The 22,467-nt window shown below is 38.1% G+C and overlaps 1 protein-coding gene and 1 pseudogene across 1 annotated transcript in view; both read left to right on the forward strand.

The window, feature by feature from the left end:
- LOC149449946 (myosin light chain kinase, smooth muscle-like) overlaps positions 1-22,467 on the forward strand; it is a gene marked incomplete at its 3' end in the record, with an annotated part of 381,689 nt that overhangs the window by 154,435 nt on the left and 204,787 nt on the right. Inside the window, exon 3 of the mRNA XM_089692548.1 lies at positions 8,838-9,045. Coding sequence (XP_089548674.1) covers positions 8,838-9,045 — 208 coding nt within the window. The remainder of the gene's footprint in view (positions 1-8,837; positions 9,046-22,467) is intronic.
- Positions 1,774-1,859, forward strand: LOC149449948 (U2 spliceosomal RNA; annotated as a pseudogene).

Below are 22,467 nucleotides of genomic sequence, written 5' to 3' on the forward strand. Positions count from 1 at the left end.
TTTCCCCCCCATGCCTTAATCCTTTTATTGTTGCACATTAGGGGGAGTGTTCTGATCCAATTATATAGGATCATGGTCACCCCAAATTGCATACACCTTTCCTTGGTTTAGCCCCCAAGTAGTGTGGGATTATTTAAAAATTTGTAAATTTTCGTTGTTGCATATTAGGGAGAGTGTGCTGATCCAATTGCAAAGGACCATGGCCACCCTAATTTACATACTCCTTTCCTTGGCTCAAGAAGCATTGGATTATTCAAAAACATGCAAATTTGTCCTATGTTGGGTGGAGGCGCTGGTTAGTACTTCTTCTGATGTAATGAGGTGGGAATGGTGAGAGTGGTGGGGTAGCCTTTTCCTCCCGGGTTGATTCTGGCCTGGTGTAACAGGCTTGTCCCCGATTGTAGGCAAGGCTCTCCCTGACTTTCCTGGATGGAGATTCCTTGCTGGCACCCAGCGATCGTTGAGGAACACAGACAAGGTTTCTGTGTAAACAACACAAAAAAATTTGTAAACTTTCATTGTTGCACATTAGGGAGAGTGTTCTGATCCAATTTTGCAGGACCATGGCCACACTAATTTACATACTCCTTTCCTTGGCTCAAGAAGTATTGGATTATTCAAAAATATGCAAATTTGTCCTATGTTGGGTGGAGGCGCTGGTTAGTACCTCTTCTGATGTAATGAGGTGGGAATGGTGGGGGTTAATTCTGGCCTGGTGTAACAGGCTTGTCCCCTACAGGCAAGGCTCTCCCTAAACTGGTCGCACCCGCACCCTACCATACGTGAGAAAAAAACACAGACATAAATGAAAATGACTCAAATATGGGAGAAAAAATGAGTAAAAATAAAAAATTGCCCTTGACTTAGCCAAAAGGCCAAGCCCTAAAAGGCGCAGAGCAGGAAAAGTGTTTGGAGTAGTGACCTTGTGCACGTTTCACACCTGGGATCCCACCACCATTTTTTTTTTTAAGTCCGCGAAAGTGCGATAAAAGGAAAAACCCCTAAGTGTACAAAAAACGAGCAAGTGCAAAACACCAACACAAAAAAGTGCACTCAGGGATATGCTTTGTCCACCCTCCGAAGGGGTTGGATCTCTACCCTGATCCCCCGGAGCACGAACCTCCTGACGGACAAGGTTCCCATGTGGTCCACCTAGGCAAAAGGCTTGGCGGACCCCGTTCCTTGTGGCCAGCCGAAGCCAGCCACCAAGTACTTGGTAAGGGGGCTCTCCCGAAGAGAAAACCCCCTAGGGACAGGGGAGGAAGGAACCAAAAGACCACACATCCTCCCCCTAGAGATCCCACCCCCATGTGCTACTAAAAAAAACCCTTGGGATTATTCAAGTAGTAGATTAGTATGCAAATTAAGGTGGCCATGGTCCTTTGCAATTGGAACACTCTCCCTAACATGCAACAACGAAAGGAGTTTGCTAATTTTTTAATAATCCCACACTAGTTGTGGGCTAAACCAAGGAAAGGAGTGTGCAAATTGGGGTCACCATGATCCTTTGTTTTGCGAAAATGCACATAGTCACTAGTTCAAACACTTTTTCTGCACAGCGCCCTCTGGACCAGGCCTTCTGGCTAAGTTTGGGGCAATTTTTGCTACAGGCCTCAGGGCCTAGTCTGTGCACATTTGGCACGACCACTTTTTATTTATTTAATTTATTTCTCCCACTGTTTGTCACTTTCACTCTTATGTGTGTGTTTTTTCTTCTCACGGATGGAGGGTGTGGGTCCTCGGGCCTACCCTGAAGTCTAGGGGGAGGATGTGTGGCCTTCTCGGCCTTTTGGCTAAGATCAAGTGTAGTATCTGTTCTTATCCTAGTTTACGGGGATGGTTGTTGTACAGTACCCTCACTGGTATGATGGGGGTCCGGAAGGCTAGTACCGGAGGGACAGAAACCAGGGAGCGCCATGATTCGTTCTGGGGCCTTGGGAGTAATTCCTCTGGGGAGACCGGAAAGACCCAGTACCTCCTGATTTGAACGTGCTGCCTTGGTCTGGCCTGGGGCTGAGGAGGCAAAAAGTCCGCAAACTCAGTGCCCCCTGAGGAGACGCGCTCAGGGGTGTCACTAGTAACACTTGGGTGTGGGACCCCACGGTGTGAAAATGACACATGGTCACTGTTTTTTCACTCTTTTTTGCACAGCGCCCTAAGGACCAGGCCTTTTGGCTAAGTTCAGGGCAATTTTTGCTACAGGCCTCAGGGCCTGGTCTGTGCACATTTCGGCACGGTACCATTTTTATTATTTTTTTACTTTATCTTTACTTAATTTATTATGCACTCCCACGTTTGTCACTTTTTTTGTTCTTATGTGTGTGTTTTTTCACGGATGGAGGGTGTGGGTCCTTGGGCCTTACCTGAAGTCTAGGGGGAGGATGTGTGGCCATACGGTTCCTTCCTCCCCTGATCCCTAGGGGGTTTTCTCTTCGGGAGAACCCCCTCGCCTAGTACTGGATGTCCGGCTTCGGCTGGGCATAAGGAACGGTGGTCCACCAGGCCTTTTGGCCAGGAGGACCAAATGGGAACCTTGTCCCTGTCAGGAGCTTCGTGCCCCGGGGGATCAGGCGAACGGTCCAACCCTTTCGGGGGTAGGACAAACACACCCCTAAGTGCACTTTTTCGTGTGGTGTTCGCACTTGCACTTTTTTTGTGATCACTTACGGGTTTTTCGTTGTAGTTTGCACGTTTGCGGACTTAAAAAAAAAAAAAAAAAAAAAAATCTGTTCTTATCAGTGTCCAGTGGGGGTGCTCCCGACCATTCTAGTTTACGGGGATGGTTGTTGTATAGTACCCTCACTGGTATGATGGGGGTCCGGAAGGCTAGTACCGGAGGGACAGAAACCAGGGAGCGCCATGATTCGTTCTGGGGCCTTGGGAGTAATTCCTCTGGGGAGACCGGAAAGACCCAGTACCTCCTGATCTGAACGTGCTACCTTGGTCTGGCCGGAGGCTGGGGACGCAAAAAGTCCGCAAACTCAGTGCCCCCTGGGGAAGACGCTCTCAGGGGTGTCACTAGTAACACTTGGGTGTGGGACCCCACGGTTTGAAGATGACACATGGCCACTGTTTTTCACTTCTTTTTGCACAGCGCCCTAAGGACCAGGTCTTTTGGCTAAGTCCGGGGCAATTTTTGCTACAGGCCTCAGGGCCTGGTCTGTGCACTATTAGGCACGGTACCACTTTTTTATTTTCTATTTATTTACCACTCCCACGTTTTGTCACTTTTTCTGTTCTTATGTGTGTGTTTTTCACGGATGGAGGGTGTGGGTCCTCGGGCCTTACCTGAAGTCTAGGGGGAGGATGTGTGGCCATACGGTTCCTTCCTCCCCTGATCCCTAGGGGGTTTTCTCTTCGGGAGAACCCCCTCGCCTAGTACTGGATGTCCGGCTTCGGCTGGGCATAAGGAACGGTGGTCCACCAGGCCTTTTGGCCAGGAGGACCAAATGGGAACCTTGTCCCTGTCAGGAGCTTTGTGCCCCGGGGGATCAGGCGAACGGTCCAACCCTTTCGGGGGTAGGACAAACACACCCCTAAGTGCACGTTTTTCGTGTGGTGTTTTGCACTTGCACTTTTTTTGCGGACACTTACGGGTTTTTTCGATATAGTTGCACGTTTGCGGACTTAAAAAAAAAAAAAAAATCTGTTCTTATCAGTGTCCAGTGGGGGTGCTCCCGACCATTCTAGCTTTGCGGGGATGGTTGTTGTATAGTACCCTCACTGGTATGATGGGGGACCGGAAGGATAGTACTGGAGGGACAGAAACCGGGGAGCGCCACGAGTATAAGCTGGGGCCCCGGGAGTAATTCCTCTGAGAAGACTGGAAAGACCCAGTACCTCCTGATTTGGACGGATCTACCTTGGTCTGGCCTGGGGCTGGGGACGCAAAAAGTCCGCAAACTCAGTGCCCCCTGAGTAGTCGCCTCAGGGGTGTCACTAGTAACACTTGGGTGTGGGACCCCACGGTGTGAAGATGACACATGGTCACTGTTTTTCACTTCTTTTTGCACAGCGCCCTAAGGACCAGGTCTTTTGGCTAAGTCCGGGGCAATTTTTGCTACAGGCCTCAGGGCCTGGTCTGTGCACTATTAGGCACGGTACCACTTTTTTATTTTCTATTTATTTATTTATTTATTTACCACTCCCACGTTTTGTCACTTTTTCTGTTCTTATGTGTGTGTTTTTTCACGGATGGAGGGTGTGGGTCCTCGGGCCTTACCTGAAGTCTAGGGGGAGGATGTGTGGCCATACGGTTCCTTCCTCCCCTGATCCCTAGGGGGTTTTCTCTTCGGGAGAACCCCCTTGCCTAGTACTGGATGTCCGGCTTCGGCTGGGCATAAGGAACGGTGGTCCACCAGGCCTTTTGGCCAGGAGGACCAAATGGGAACCTTGTCCCTGTCAGGAGCTTCGTGCCCCGGGGGATCGGGTGAACGGTCCAACCCTTTCGGGGGTAGGACAAACACACCCCTAAGTGCACTTTTTCGTGTGGTGTTCGCACTTGCACTTTTTTTGTGAACACTTACGGGTTTTTCGTTATAGTTGCACGTTTGCGGACTTAAAAAAAAAAAAAAAAAAAAAAAAACGTGTGGCCTTTTGGTTCCTTCCCCCCCCTGTCCCTAGGGGGTTTTCTCTTCGGGAGAGCCCCCTGACAGTACTGGGTGTCCGGCTTTGGCTGGACACAAGGAACGGTGGTCCACCAGGCCTTTTGGCCAGGAGGACCAAATGGGAACCTTGTCCCTGTCAGGAGCTTCGTGCCCCGGGGGATCAGGGTAGAGATCCAACCCCTTCAGGGGAAGGACAAAGCACACCCCTAAGTGCACTTTTTCATGTGGTGTTTTGCACTTGCACTTTTTTGTGAACACTTACGGGTTTTTTTGTTTTTCGCACGTTCGCGAACTTAAAAAGACCATGATCCTTTGCAATCGGATCAGAACACTCTCACAACAACGAAAGGAGTAAGGCTTATGGGGAAAAAAAAATAACAGGCCTTCTGGCTAAAGTCAGTGTGTTTCTGCCTGGTGTTGGCTATAGGTAACAACTGCTTCTCAATCATTTCTCAGGCCTTTGGCTAAGATCAAGTGTGGTATCCGTTCTTATCTGCTGGACCTCCACGATCCGGCGGCGTGACGTCACGGCGTACAAGGGCTCCTGCTAGACGCGTTTCGTATCCACATACGTCATCAGTAGAGGTGTTGCCAAGGGATGTCTAGGAGGAGCCCTTGTACGCCGTGACGTCACGCCGCCGGATCATGGAGGTCCAGCGGCCATCATAACAAACCAGCTGGTTAGTGCTATTGAATACCCGAAAGGTTGGAGCAGCCCGTTTTGCTGATAATATCTATATGTGAACATTTAGTTTCACAATTTTTACCAATAAATTACCATTAATCTACTACACTATGGGCGTTTTTGTCTTTTGCTCTACACTGAGCAATTGAACCTCATCCCAGGACCCCAGGTGACCTGTCCGGATCTAGGGAGGGAAGCCTTTGACCAGACCTCTCTGAGTGACAACCCATATACAGAGGAGGAGATTCTACACCAGGCTGTACCTAAAAGGAGACCTCTATATCTGATCAATGCGCATTAAGATTGCGCTTCCGGTGAGTGCGCATTCTTACCATTTTTGTCGCTCTTCACCGGATCACCATTTGCTCACACTGGGATAATATAGCTGTTACATCTGCTATCAGTGTTGATTTGGACTTGTTATCACCGGACACTTTATTATTGTTTGCTACATTCATATCTTGGGCATATGTTTTATGTAATACTGGCATTTCCACTTATCATAGGACCTTTTTAATGCTACTCAGGTTGTTTATTGTACCAATTTTTTAGCGCTGCACTGTGTTTCTTTTATCATTACACTGAGGATGCCAATAATTCTGTCCATTCCATTTTTGGCCTTTTGTGTGGAATGGGTCAGATTTGGCTTTTTATTTCTCCACTTTTTTGCATCACCGATACAAACAAAAGAAATAAACATGAGAATGCCGAAACATTTGTCGTTGCAGCAATTATCTGGGTGAAGTGGTGCGTTATCGGACAGAAGTGCCGGGGGCAAGATTTTTGGCCATGATTGTATCTTCCCATTCTGATTGAAACCTTTTCGGTCCCTTCAGTTCCTCATCTCACCTCCGGCTGGTTTTAGCAGATCAGTGTAATTCTAGAACAGGACGACTCGGCCCTAAACTTGTTTGCAGAATGTATTTCCTCCTCGAGTTCCTCTTCTCGGACTTGTCACCATTTATTACGTTTTTGTTAAATATTAAATGGTCTCTTCAGAAAATTCCCCCACTGAGGGACCGAATCTACAAAGACGAGATTGTTCCTGTATCAGGATCTCTAATGGTGCCATCAGCATCAAGGTTACCAACATAGGACGGCATTGTGTTCACCATCCTCCAGTGATTGAAGAACCACAAGTCCCAGCCTGGCCTGACATCTAGAACTATGAGCCCCAGCTTGACCTGACCACCAGAACTACAAGTCCCAGCCTGACATCTAGAATGATAAGTCCCAGTTTACCTGTCCTGACCACTAGAACTGCAAATCCAGAACTACAAGTCCCAGCTTGGCCTGACCACTCCAAGTACAGATCCCAGCTTCCATTCAGTGGCTCCCCCAGTCTGCTTGGCCTCTTCTGGGGCAGTGGGAAAGGTCGCTGAAATCTGAATTCTGATATTGTTAACGCTTTCCTGCCCGGAGGTCAGTGGAGGTGAGACGCCCAGACCTCATTCCGATGTGTCAGCAGTATGTGTCCATTTCCATGATGATAGCTCTGTGACTGATGATCCCACCTGAATATTCTAGACCAGGGGTCTCCAAACATTTTAAACAAAGGGCCAGTTTACTGCCCTTTAGTCTTTACGGGGGTCTGACTGTGGTCAGCTTGGTTTACTAAATGGGAGTAAAAAAAAACTACATAATTGGTGTCATTTGAAGGAATATTGCCCCATTCTTGGTGTCAGTGGAAGGAGTAGTGCCCCATAATTGGTGTCAGTGGGAGGAATAGTGTCCCATCATTGGTGTCAGTGGGAGGAATAGTGCCCCATCATTGGTGTCAGTGGGAGGAATAGCGCCCCATCATTGGTGTCAGTGGGTGGAATAACGCCCCATCATTGGTATCAGTGGGAGGAATAGTGCCCCATCATTGGTATCAGTGGGAGGAATAGTGCCCCATCATTGGTATCAGTGGGAGGAATAGTGTCCCATCATTGGTGTCAGTGGGAGGAATAGTGCCCCATCATTGGTGTCAGTGGGAGGAATAGTGCCCCATCATTGGTGTCAGTGGGAGGAATAGTGCCCCATCATTGGTATCAGTGGGAGGAATAGTGTCCCATCATTGGTGTCAGTGGGAGGAATAGTGCCCCATCATTGGTATCAGTGGGAGGAATAGTGCCCCATCATTGGTGTCAGTGGGAGGAATAGTGCCCCATCATTGGTATCAGTGGGAGGAATAGTGCCCCATCATTGGTGTTACTGGGAGGAATAGTGCCCCATCATTGGTATCAATGGGAGGAATAGTGCCCCATCATTGGTGTCAGTGGGAGGAATAGCGCCCCATCATTGGTGTCAGTGGGAGGAATAGTGCCCCATCATTGGTGTCAGTGGGAGGAATAGTGCCCCATCATTGGTGTCAGTGGGAGGAATAGTGCCCCATCATTGGTGTCAGTGGGAGGAATAGTGCCCCATCATTGGTGTCAGTGGGAGGAATAGTGCCCCATAACTGGTGTCAGTGGGAGGAATAGTGCCCTATCATTGGTGTCAGTGGGGGAATAGTGTCCCATCACTGGTGTCAGTGGGAGGAATAGTGCCCCATCACTGGTGTCAGTGGGAGGAATAGTGCCCCATCACTGGTGTCAGTGGGAGGAATAGTGCCCCATCATTGGTGTCAGTGGGAGGAATAGTGCCCCATCATTGGTGTCAGTGGAAGGAATAGTGCCCCATCATTGGTGTCAGTGGGAGGAATAGTGTCCCATCATTGGTATCAGTGGGAGGAATAGTGTCCCATCATTGGTATCAGTGGGAGGAATAGTGCCCCATCATTGGTGTCAGTGCCTGGTATGAGTGGAGTGCTCCAAGGGCCGGATAAAGGCAAGCAAAGGGTCACAAGGGCTAGCGGGCCTCAGTTTGGGGACCCCCAGTTCTATCTCATTGCTTTTTAAGGACCCATACAGCAGCTTTTTTTGCAACACTCATTTCCATACAGAGCTGACTTCTCTCCGGCCACTAGATGTCCTCAGTCTGCTGGCTAGCATCTGCCTACTCACTTCCTCTGAGCCCATCCTGGGTCCACCCCCAGCCTGTGAAAGGAGAAGCAGCTCATTGATGAGTTCATCTCTTTGTCACTCAGCTCTCTCCTCCTATCAGCATGCTTGTTCTCAGCACATGCCCTGACTGGCTCCTTTCGCTCACACTCCAGCCCTGCTGTACAGTGAATGCAGGAGAGTGTTTCTAGGCAAGCTGTATTTGCATATGTAACACCCACATGTGATGCTGACTGAGAGAACTTAAATCTAATGAATGAAAGGGGTGGGGCCAGAGACAGTCAGGCTGGGGAGGAAAGTGCTAGATGATGCTGGGCGTCCTCCAGCCAGGAAAGGAGACGGAGATCTAGATGATGCTGGGCGTCCTCCAGCCAGGAAAGGAGACGGAGATCTAGATGATGCTGGGCGTCCTCCAGCCAGGAAAGGAGGCGGAGCTCTATCTGTCTGCTGCAGCTTCCTGCAAACTTTCCAGCAATAAACAGAAATGTAAAGAAATTTGGGGCGTGTGAATGTCTTGTGAATGTCGATTGAATGTAACAGATTTGCTTCTCCATGTTCCAGGTCAGGGGGAGCCCAGAACCTCGGGTCACATGGTACAGAAACGGGCAGCCAGTCGAAGATGGCGGACGGCGCAGTGCGGAGCAGAGCGCGAGGGGAACTTTCTGCCTCACCATAAAAGACGTCAGCGAGGAGGACGGCGGGAAATACACCTGCGAAGCCGCCAATGAGGAGGGAGTGCGCCAAGTGACCATCGAACTGATTGTAGAAGGTGAATGATAGCGAGAGGCTCGGATGGCATTTCTGATTGGTTTACTCAGAGGGCTCATTCACACTCAGCCCGCGGTGGATCGCTTTTCAGAAGGCAGTTGACAGACAGGCAGGTCAAATATGTTGCCTGAACGCCTGTATCAACCCCAAGGCCCCAGTTAAATGCGCTTTTTTTGGGCATTTTTTTTCACGACGCGCATTGAAACGAATCGGCTGCCCTACACGTGACAATTGCGGCAAAGTAGCTTTTTTTGCCGTGTTCAGTTTTGCATGTTTTTTTTTTACCTCACTTGGTGCACATTTTTGAGTGCTGCAGGACGTTCCTCTGCTTGCCGCGTTTGGGCGCCGTTAACAATGAATGGCACCGAAAACACAATATGAATTTTTTTTGCGTATTTTATAAAGGCGGGCAAAAACATGCACTTTTTTATGCGTTGACAAAATGGCCGGGTGTGACTGGAGGCTAAAACGTCTGCATGACTGCGGCGTAACTGCGTACGTTACACGCAACTGCAGGGCGATTCCAGTGTAGTCCCATACACTTCAGCGGGTGGCGTTTAGGGGTGGTACTACTTGGCAGATGCTACAGGGGGTCTAATTTTTGATGCGGCAATCCTGAGTGGCCGCTTGTTCTTTTTTTTAGGTGGTTGGTCAGAAGGTGATAAAACCGTGGCTCAACTGCCTGTTTTTACTGCCCCCAGCGACCCCTATGAATGAGACCCAAGTGTTAAGGTCAGCGGTCAGGGGGTGGGAGGGGTCAGGGAGTGATTGCAGCCATTTTTGATTTTACAATGAAATGACCTGGAATGGCAATGCACAAGATCGCTGTTTTTATTTTTTGCGTATATAAATGTCATAAAATTTTTTTTTTTTGCAAAAAAAAAACTGACGGGAAAAATGTTTTTGTGGTGATTTTTTTAACAAGATCTACAAAAAGCAAAAAACAGCCGATTACACCCTGAAAATTGCCCAATCCTTTTCATTTCATCATCTTCATCAATTCCAATACAATTTCCTGGAGATGTTTTGCGAAACTTTTGGTGAAGGATTTTCAGTGGTCTCAAGCGGAGACTAATTAGGCAAACATTTACTTCTGTGGGCGGGGCCATCATATGCCAGACCCGGGCCCAATAAAGCCAGTAGCGGTGACTCTCAGTCCAATATCATGCTACCCCCGGGACTCCCAGAATCCCTCACACCCCTGGCCTGGCAGAGCCCACTGCCAGCATGCAAGCTTCGGAGGATCAGGTGCAGGGCCAGATTTCGACCTTTGGGGGGCCCGCTAGAGAGGTGGGTGAGAGGGGTAGCTGCCCTGGGTGCAGAGAATTAATGCAGTACAGTACACTCATTCTATAAGTCACGCAACTAACGGTGAGACTTTGCCAGGCGGCTTTCTGACGATTTGCTGGCGACTTCAGTGCTACTTTGATGTGACTTTGAAGCGACTTTCATGTCATGTGACTTTGCCTGGGGCCAATGAGAACATCAGCTACAGGTAATGTTCCTGTGCTGTCAGGTCCAAATCACATCAATATAGATGAGGATCTGACTTGGAGGTGACTTCCATTAACGTTCATGGGCCCAAGTTGGATAGAAGTTGCCTTGGAGTAGCACAGGAACCTTTTCTACAGTCGGAGCGACTTCATTAGTGCTAATTAAGACGGATACCATTGATTAACATGGGATTTCACGTCATGCAACTTGGGGGTCTCACAAGTCAGATCCCAAGTTGCTGCAGTGCGAACCGAGCCTAAATGGTACTTATGGAAGGTTCTGAGTTATCTGACAGAATATTAAATGTTGATACATAGTTTGTATTGTATTCATCTACATTCTATCATTCTTGTATTCATCTACATTCTATCATTCTTGTATTCATCTACATTCTATCATTCTTGCATTCATCTACATTCTATCATTCTTGCATTCATCTACATTCTATCATTCTTGTATTCATCTACATTCTATCATTCTTGTATTCATCTACATTCTCTCATTCTTGCATTCATCTACATTCTCTCATTCTTGTATTCCTCTACATTCTATCATTCTTGTATTCATCTACATTCTCTCATTCTTGTATTCATCTACATTCTATCATTCTTGCATTCATCTACATTCTATCATTCTTGTATTCATGTACATTCTCTCATTCTTGTATTCATCTACATTCTATCATTCTTGTATTCATCTACATTCTCTCATTCTTGTATTCCTCTACATTCTATCATTCTTGCATTCATCTACATTCTATCATTCTTGTATTCATCTACATTCTCTCATTCTTGTATTCCTCTACATTCTATCATTCTTGTATTCATCTACATTCTATCATTCTTGTATTCACCTACATTCTATCATTCTTGTATTCACCTACATTCTATCATTCTTGTATTCATCTACATTCTATCATTCTTGTATTCACCTACATTCTATCATTCTTGTATTCATCTACATTCTCTCATTCTTGCATTCATCTACATTCTCTCATTCTTGTATTCCTCTACATTCTATCATTCTTGTATTCATCTACATTCTCTCATTCTTGTATTCATCTACATTCTATCATTCTTGTATTCATCTACATTCTCTCATTCTTGTATTCATCTACATTCTATCATTCTTGCATTCATCTACATTCTATCATTCTTGCATTCATGTACATTCTCTCATTCTTGTATTCATCTACATTCTATCATTCTTGTATTCACCTACATTGTATCATTCTTGTATTCATCTACATTCTCTCATTCTTGTATTCCTCTACATTCTATCATTCTTGCATTCATCTACATTCTATCATTCTTGTATTCATCTACATTCTCTCATTCTTGTATTCCTCTACATTCTATCATTCTTGTATTCATCTACATTCTATCATTCTTGTATTCACCTACATTCTATCATTCTTGTATTCACCTACATTCTATCATTCTTGTATTCACCTACATTCTATCATTCTTGTATTCACCTACATTCTATCATTCTTGTATTCATCTACATTCTATCATTCTTGTATTCATGTACATTCTATCATTCTTGTATTCATCTACATTCTATCATTCTTGTATTCACCTACATTCTATCATTCTTGTATTCATCTACATTCTCTCATTCTTGCATTCATCTACATTCTATCATTCTTGTATTCATGTACATTCTATCATTCTTGTATTCATCTACATTCTATCATTCTTGTATTCATCTACATTCTATCATTCTTGTATTCATCTACATTCTATCATTCTTGTATTCATCTACATTCTATCATTCTTGTATTCATCTACATTCTCTCATTCTTGTATTCCTCTACATTCTATCATTCTTGTATTCATCTACATTCTATCATTCTTGTATTCACCTACATTCTATCATTCTTGTATTCATCTACATTCTCTCATTCTTGCATTCATCTACATTCTATCATTCTTGTATTCATCTACATTCTATCATTCTTGTATTCATCTACATTCTCTCATTCTTGTATTCCTCTACATTCTATCATTCTTGTATTCATCTACATTCTATCATTCTTGTATTCACCTACATTCTATCATTCTTGTATTCATCTACATTCTCTCATTCTTGTATTCATCTACATTCTATCATTCTTGTATTCATCTACATTCTCTCATTCTTGTATTCATCTACATTCTATCATTCTTGCATTCATCTACATTCTATCATTCTTGTATTCATGTACATTCTCTCATTCTTGTATTCATCTACATTCTATCATTCTTGTATTCACCTACATTGTATCTTTCTTGTATTCATCTACATTCTCTCATTCTTGTATTCCTCTACATTCTATCATTCTTGCATTCATCTACATTCTATCATTCTTGTATTCATCTACATTCTCTCATTCTTGTATTCCTCTACATTCTATCATTCTTGTATTCATCTACATTCTATCATTCTTGTATTCACCTACATTCTATCATTCTTGTATTCATCTACATTCTATCATTCTTGTATTCACCTACATTCTATCATTCTTGTATTCATCTACATTCTATCATTCTTGTATTCATGTACATTCTATCATTCTTGTATTCATCTACATTCTATCATTCTTGTATTCATGTACATTCTATCATTCTTGTATTCATCTACATTCTATCATTCTTGTATTCATCTACATTCTATCATTCTTGTATTCATGTACATTCTATCATTCTTGTATTCATCTACATTCTCTCATTCTTGTATTCCTCTACATTCTATCATTCTTGTATTCATCTACATTCTATCATTCTTGTATTCACCTACATTCTATCATTCTTGTATTCATCTACATTCTCTCATTCTTGCATTCATCTACATTCTATCATTCTTGTATTCATCTACATTCTATCATTCTTGTATTCATCTACATTCTATCATTCTTGTATTCATCTACATTCTATCATTCTTGTATTCATGTACATTGTATCATTCTTGCATTTATCTACATTGTATCATTCTTGCATTTATCTACATTCTATCATTCTTGTATTCATCTACATTGTATTATTCTTGTATTCATCTTCATTCTCTCATTCTTGTATTCATCTACATTCTATCATTCTTGTATTCATGTACATTCTATCATTCTTGTATTCATCTACATTGTATCATTCTTGTATTCATCTACATTCTCTCATTCTTGTATTCATCTACATTGTATTATTCTTGTATTCATCTTCATTCTCTCATTCTTGTATTCATCTTCATTCTCTCATTCTTGTATTTATCTACATTGTATCATTCTTGTATTCATCTACATTCTCTCATTCTTGTATTTATCTACATTCTATCATTCTTGTATTCATCTACATTTTATCATTCTTGCATTTATCTACATTCTCTCATTCTTGTATTCATCTACATTTTATCATTCTTGTATTCATCTACATTCTATCATTCTTGTATTCATCTACATTCTATCATTCTTGTATTCATCTACATTCTATCATTCTTGTATTCATCTACATTCTATCATTCTTGTATTCATCTACATTGTATCATTCTTGTATTCATCTACATTCTATCATTCTTGTATTCATGTACATTCTCTCATTCTTGTATTCATCTACATTCTATCATTCTTGTATTCATGTACATTCTCTCATTCTTGTATTCATCTACATTGTATCATTCTTGTATTCATCTTCATTCTCTCATTCTTGTATTCATCTACATTGTATCATTCTTGTATTCATGTACATTCTCTCATTCTTGTATTCATCTACATTGTATCATTCTTGTATTCATGTACATTCTATCATTCTTGTATTCATCTACATTGTATCATTCTTGTATTCATCTACATTCTATCATTCTTGTATTCATCTACATTCTATCATTCTTGTATTCATCTACATTGTATCATTCTTGTATTCATCTACATTGTATCATTCTTGCATTTATCTACATTCTATCATTCTTGTATTCATCTACATTCTATCATTCTTGTATTCATCTACATTCTATCATTCTTGTATTCATGTACATTCTCTCATTCTTGTATTCATCTTCATTCTCTCATTCTTGTATTCATCTACATTGTATCATTCTTGTATTCATCTACATTCTATCATTCTTGTATTCATGTACATTCTCTCATTCTTGTATTTATCTACATTCTCTCATTCTTGTATTTATCTACATTTTATCATTCTTGCATTTATCTACATTCTCTCATTCTTGTATTCATCTACATTTTATCATTCTTGTATTCATCTACATTGTATCAATCTTGCATTTATCTACATTCTATCATTCTTGTATTCATCTACATTCTATCATTCTTGTATTCATCTACATTCTATCATTCTTGTATTCATCTACATTCTATCATTCTTGTATTCATCTACATTGTATCATTCTTGCATTTATCTACATTCTATCATTCTTGTATTCATCTACATTCTCTCATTCTTGTATTCATCTACATTCTATCATTCTTGTATTCATGTACATTCTATCATTCTTGTATTCATCTACATTCTATCATTCTTGTATTCATCTACATTCTCTCATTCTTGTATTCATCTACATTCTATCATTCTTGTATTCATCTACATTCTATCATTCTTGTATTCATCTACATTGTATCATTCTTGTATTCATCTACATTGTATCATTCTTGCATTTATCTACATTCTATCATTCTTGTATTCATCTACATTCTATCATTCTTGTATTCATCTACATTCTATCATTCTTGTATTCATGTACATTCTCTCATTCTTGTATTCATCTTCATTCTCTCATTCTTGTATTCATCTACATTGTATCATTCTTGTATTCATCTACATTCTATCATTCTTGTATTCATGTACATTCTCTCATTCTTGTATTTATCTACATTCTATCATTCTTGTATTCATCTACATTTTATCATTCTTGCATTTATCTACATTCTCTCATTCTTGTATTCATCTACATTTTATCATTCTTGTATTCATCTACATTGTATCAATCTTGCATTTATCTACATTCTATCATTCTTGTATTCATCTACATTCTATCATTCTTGTATTCATCTACATTCTATCATTCTTGTATTCATCTACATTCTATCATTCTTGTATTCATCTACATTGTATCAATCTTGCATTTATCTACATTCTATCATTCTTGTATTCATCTACATTCTATCATTCTTGTATTCATGTACATTCTATCATTCTTGTATTCATCTACATTCTATCATTCTTGTATTCATCTACATTCTCTCATTCTTGTATTCATCTACATTCTATCATTCTTGTATTCATGTACATTCTATCATTCTTGTATTCATCTACATTCTCTCATTCTTGTATTCATCTACATTGTATCATTCTTGTATTCATCTTCATTCTCTCATTCTTGTATTCATCTACATTGTATCATTCTTGTATTCATGTACATTCTCTCATTCTTGTATTCATCTACATTGTATCATTCTTGTATTCATCTTCATTCTCTCATTCTTGTATTCATCTACATTCTATCATTCTTGTATTCATCTACATTGTATCATTCTTGTATTCATCTACATTTTATCATTCTTGTATTCATCTACATTGTATCATTCTTGCATTTATCTACATTCTATCATTCTTGTATTCATCTATATTGTATCATTCTTGTATTCATCTACATTGTATCATTCTTGTATTCATCTACATTGTATCATTCTTGCATTTATCTACATTGTATCATTCTTGTATTCATGTACATTCTCTCATTCTTGTATTCATCTACATTGTATCATTCTTGTATTCATCTACATTGTATCATTCTTGTATTCATCTACATTCTATCATTCTTGTATTCATCTACATTCTCTCATTCTTGTATTCATCTACATTCTATCATTCTTGTATTCATGTACATTCTATCATTCTTGTATTCATCTACATTCTATCATTCTTGTATTCATGTACATTCTCTCATTCTTGTATTCATCTACATTGTATCATTCTTGTATTCATCTTCATTCTCTCATTCTTGTATTCATCTACATTGTATCATTCTTGTATTCATGTACATTCTCTCATTCTTGTATTCATCTACATTGTATCATTCTTGTATTCATCTACATTCTCTCATTCTTGTATTCATCTACATTGTATTATTCTTGTATTCATCTTCATTCTCTCATTCTTGTATTCATCTTCATTCTCTCATTCTTGTATTCATCTACATTGTATCATTCTTGTATTCATCTACATTCTCTCATTCTTGTATTTATCTACATTCTATCATTCTTGTATTCATCTACATTTTATCATTCTTGCATTTATCTACATTCTCTCATTCTTGTATTCATCTACATTTTATCATTCTTGTATTCATCTACATTGTATCATTCTTGCATTTATCTACATTCTATCATTCTTGCATTCATCTACATTCTATCATTCTTGTATTCATCTACATTCTATCATTCTTGTATTCATCTACATTCTATCATTCTTGTATTCATCTACATTCTATCATTCTTGTATTCATCTACATTGTATCATTCTTGTATTCATCTACATTGTATCATTCTTGTATTCATCTACATTCTATCATTCTTGTATTCATGTACATTCTCTCATTCTTGTATTCATCTACATTCTATCATTCTTGTATTCATGTACATTCTCTCATTCTTGTATTCATCTACATTGTATCATTCTTGTATTCATCTTCATTCTCTCATTCTTGTATTCATCTACATTGTATCATTCTTGTATTCATGTACATTCTCTCATTCTTGTATTCATCTACATTGTATCATTCTTGTATTCATGTACATTCTATCATTCTTGTATTCATGTACATTGTATCATTCATGTATTCATCTACATTCTATCATTCTTGTATTCATCTACATTGTATCATTCTTGTATTCATCTACATTGTATCATTCTTGTATTCATGTACATTCTCTCATTCTTGTATTCATCTTCATTCTCTCATTCTTGTATTCATCTACATTCTATCATTCTTGTATTCATCTACATTCTCTCATTCTTGTATTCATCTTCATTCTCTCATTCTTCTATTCATCTACATTCTCTCATTCTTGTATTCATCTTCATTCTCTCATTCTTGTATTCATCTACATTCTCTCATTCTTGTATTTATCTACATTCTATCATTCTTGTATTCATCTACATTTTATCATTCTTGCATTTATCTACATTCTCTCATTCTTGTATTCATCTACATTTTATCATTCTTGTATTCATCTACATTGTATCATTCTTGCATTTATCTACATTCTATCATTCTTGTATTCATCTACATTCTATCATTCTTGTATTCATCTACATTCTATCATTCTTGTATTCATCTACATTCTATCATTCTTGTATTCATCTACATTCTATCATTCTTGTATTCATCTACATTGTATCATTCTTGTATTCATCTACATTCTATCATTCTTGTATTCATGTACATTCTCTCATTCTTGTATTCATCTACATTCTATCATTCTTGTATTCATGTACATTCTCTCATTCTTGTATTCATCTACATTGTATCATTCTTGTATTCATCTTCATTCTCTCATTCTTGTATTCATCTACATTGTATCATTCTTGTATTCATGTACATTCTCTCATTCTTGTATTCATCTACATTGTATCATTCTTGTATTCATGTACATTCTATCATTCTTGTATTCATCTACATTGTATCATTCTTGTATTCATCTACATTCTATCATTCTTGTATTCATCTACATTTTATCATTCTTGTATTCATCTACATTCTATCATTCTTGTATTCATCTACATTGTATCATTCTTGCATTTATCTACATTCTATCATTCTTGTATTCATCTACATTCTATCATTCTTGTATTCATCTACATTCTATCATTCTTGTATTCATGTACATTCTCTCATTCTTGTATTCATCTTCATTCTCTCATTCTTGTATTCATCTACATTGTATCATTCTTGTATTCATCTACATTCTATCATTCTTGTATTCATGTACATTCTCTCATTCTTGTATTTATCTACATTCTATCATTCTTGTATTCATCTACATTTTATCATTCTTGCATTTATCTACATTCTATCATTCTTGTATTCATCTACATTCTATCATTCTTGTATTCATCTACATTCTATCATTCTTGTATTCATCTACATTCTATCATTCTTGTATTCATCTACATTGTATCATTCTTGTATTCATCTACATTCTATCATTCTTGCATTTATCTACATTCTATCATTCTTGTATTCATCTACATTCTCTCATTCTTGTATTCATCTACATTCTATCATTCTTGTATTCATGTACATTCTATCATTCTTGTATTCATCTACATTCTATCATTCTTGTATTCATCTACATTGTATCATTCTTGTATTCATCTACATTCTATCATTCTTGTATTCATGTACATTCTATCATTCTTGTATTCATCTACATTCTCTCATTCTTGTATTCATCTACATTGTATCATTCTTGTATTCATCTTCATTCTCTCATTCTTGTATTCATCTACATTGTATCATTCTTGTATTCATGTACATTCTCTCATTCTTGTATTCATCTACATTGTATCATTCTTGTATTCATCTTCATTCTCTCATTCTTGTATTCATCTACATTCTATCATTCTTGTATTCATCTACATTGTATCATTCTTGTATTCATCTACATTTTATCATTCTTGTATTCATCTACATTGTATCATTCTTGCATTTATCTACATTCTATCATTCTTGTATTCATCTATATTGTATCATTCTTGTATTCATCTACATTGTATCATTCTTGTATTCATCTACATTGTATCATTCTTGTATTCATCTACATTGTATCATTCTTGTATTCATCTACATTGTATCATTCTTGTATTCATCTACATTGTATCATTCTTGCATTTATCTACATTGTATCATTCTTGTATTCATGTACATTCTCTCATTCTTGTATTCATCTACATTGTATCATTCTTGTATTCATCTACATTGTATCATTCTTGTATTCATCTACATTCTATCATTCTTGTATTCATCTACATTCTCTCATTCTTGTATTCATCTACATTCTATCATTCTTGTATTCATGTACATTCTATCATTCTTGTATTCATCTACATTCTATCATTCTTGTATTCATGTACATTCTCTCATTCTTGTATTCATCTACATTGTATCATTCTTGTATTCATATTCATTCTCTCATTCTTTTATTCATCTACATTGTATCATTCTTGTATTCATGTACATTCTCTCATTCTTGTATTCATCTACATTGTATCATTCTTGTATTCATGTACATTCTATCATTCTTGTATTCATCTACATTGTATCATTCTTGTATTCATCTACATTCTCTCATTCTTGTATTCATCTACATTGTATTATTCTTGTATTCATCTTCATTCTCTCATTCTTGTATTCATCTTCATTCTCTCATTCTTGTATTCATCTACATTGTATCATTCTTGTATTCATCTACATTCTCTCATTCTTGCATTTATCTACATTCTATCATTCTTGTATTCATCTACATTTTATCATTCTTGCATTTATCTACATTCTCTCATTCTTGTATTCATCTACATTTTATCATTCTTGTATTCATCTACATTGTATCATTCTTGCATTTATCTACATTCTATCATTCTTGTATTCATCTACATTCTATCATTCTTGTATTCATCTACATTCTATCATTCTTGTATTCATCTACATTCTATCATTCTTGTATTCATCTACATTCTATCATTCTTGTATTCATCTACATTCTATCATTCTTGTATTCATCTACATTGTATCATTCTTGTATTCATCTACATTCTCTCATTCTTGTATTCATCTACATTCTATCATTCTTGTATTCATGTACATTCTCTCATTCTTGTATTCATCTACATTGTATCATTCTTGTATTCATCTTCATTCTCTCATTCTTGTATTCATCTACATTGTATCATTCTTGTATTCATGTACATTCTCTCATTCTTGTATTCATCTACATTGTATCATTCTTGTATTCATGTACATTCTATCATTCTTGTATTCATCTACATTCTATCATTCTTGTATTCATCTACATTGTATCATTCTTGTATTCATCTACATTGTATCATTCTTGCATTTATCTACATTCTATCATTCTTGTATTCATCTACATTGTATCATTCTTGTATTCATGTACATTCTCTCATTCTTGTATTCATCTTCATTCTCTCATTCTTGTATTCATCTACATTCTATCATTCTTGTATTCATCTACATTCTCTCATTCTTGTATTCATCTTCATTCTCTCATTCTTGTATTCATCTACATTCTCTCATTCTTGTATTCATCTTCATTCTCTCATTCTTGTATTCATCTACATTCTCTCATTCTTGTATTTATCTACATTCTCTCATTCTTGTATTCATCTACATTTTATCATTCTTGTATTCATCTACATTGTATCATTCTTGCATTTATCTACATTCTATCATTCTTGTATTCATCTACATTCTATCATTCTTGTATTCATCTACATTCTATCATTCTTGTATTCATCTACATTCTATCATTCTTGTATTCATCTACATTGTATCATTCTTGTATTCATCTACATTCTATCATTCTTGTATTCATCTACATTCTCTCATTCTTGTATTCATCTACATTCTATCATTCTTGTATTCATGTACATTCTATCATTCTTGTATTCATCTACATTCTATCATTCTTGTATTCATCTACATTGTATCATTCTTGTATTCATCTACATTCTATCATTCTTGTATTCATGTACATTCTATCATTCTTGTATTCATCTACATTCTCTCATTCTTGTATTCATCTACATTGTATCTTTCTTGTATTCATCTACATTCTCTCATTCTTGTATTCATCTACATTGTATCTTTCTTGTATTCATCTACATTCTCTCATTCTTGTATTCATCTACATTGTATCTTTCTTGTATTCATCTTCATTCTCTCATTCTTGTATTCATCTACATTGTATCATTCTTGTATTCATGTACATTCTCTCATTCTTGTATTCATCTACATTGTATCATTCTTGTATTCATCTTCATTCTCTCATTCTTGTATTCATCTACATTCTATCATTCTTGTATTCATCTACATTGTATCATTCTTGTATTCATCTACATTCTATCATTCTTGTATTCATCTACATTGTATCATTCTTGCATTTATCTACATTCTATCATTCTTGTATTCATCTACATTGTATCATTCTTGTATTCATCTACATTGTATCATTCTTGTATTCATCTACATTGTATCATTCTTGTATTCATCTACATTGTATCATTCTTGTATTCATCTACATTGTATCATTCTTGCATTCATCTACATTGTATCATTCTTGTATTCATCTACATTGTATCATTCTTGCATTTATCTACATTGTATCATTCTTGTATTCATGTACATTCTCTCATTCTTGTATTCATCTACATTGTATCATTCTTGTATTCATCTACATTGTATCATTCTTGTATTCATCTACATTCTATCATTCTTGTATTCATCTACATTCTCTCATTCTTGTATTCATCTACATTGTATCATTCTTGTATTCATCTACATTCTCTCATTCTTGTATTCATCTACATTCTATCATTCTTGTATTCATGTACATTCTATCATTCTTGTATTCATCTACATTCTATCATTCTTGTATTCATCTACATTGTATCATTCTTGTATTCATCTTCATTCTCTCATTCTTGTATTCATCTACATTCTATCATTCTTGTATTCATGTACATTCTCTCATTCTTGTATTCATCTACATTGTATCATTCTTGTATTCATCTTCATTCTCTCATTCTTGTATTCATCTACATTGTATCATTCTTGTATTCATGTACATTCTCTCATTCTTGTATTCATCTACATTGTATCATTCATGTATTCATCTACATTCTATCATTCTTGTATTCAT

This window comes from Staurois parvus, unplaced genomic scaffold (assembly GCF_062004578.1).
Source record: "Staurois parvus isolate SC_StPar_1 unplaced genomic scaffold, SC_StPar_1.0 ptg000593l, whole genome shotgun sequence".
Lineage (NCBI taxonomy): Eukaryota > Metazoa > Chordata > Amphibia > Anura > Ranidae > Staurois > Staurois parvus.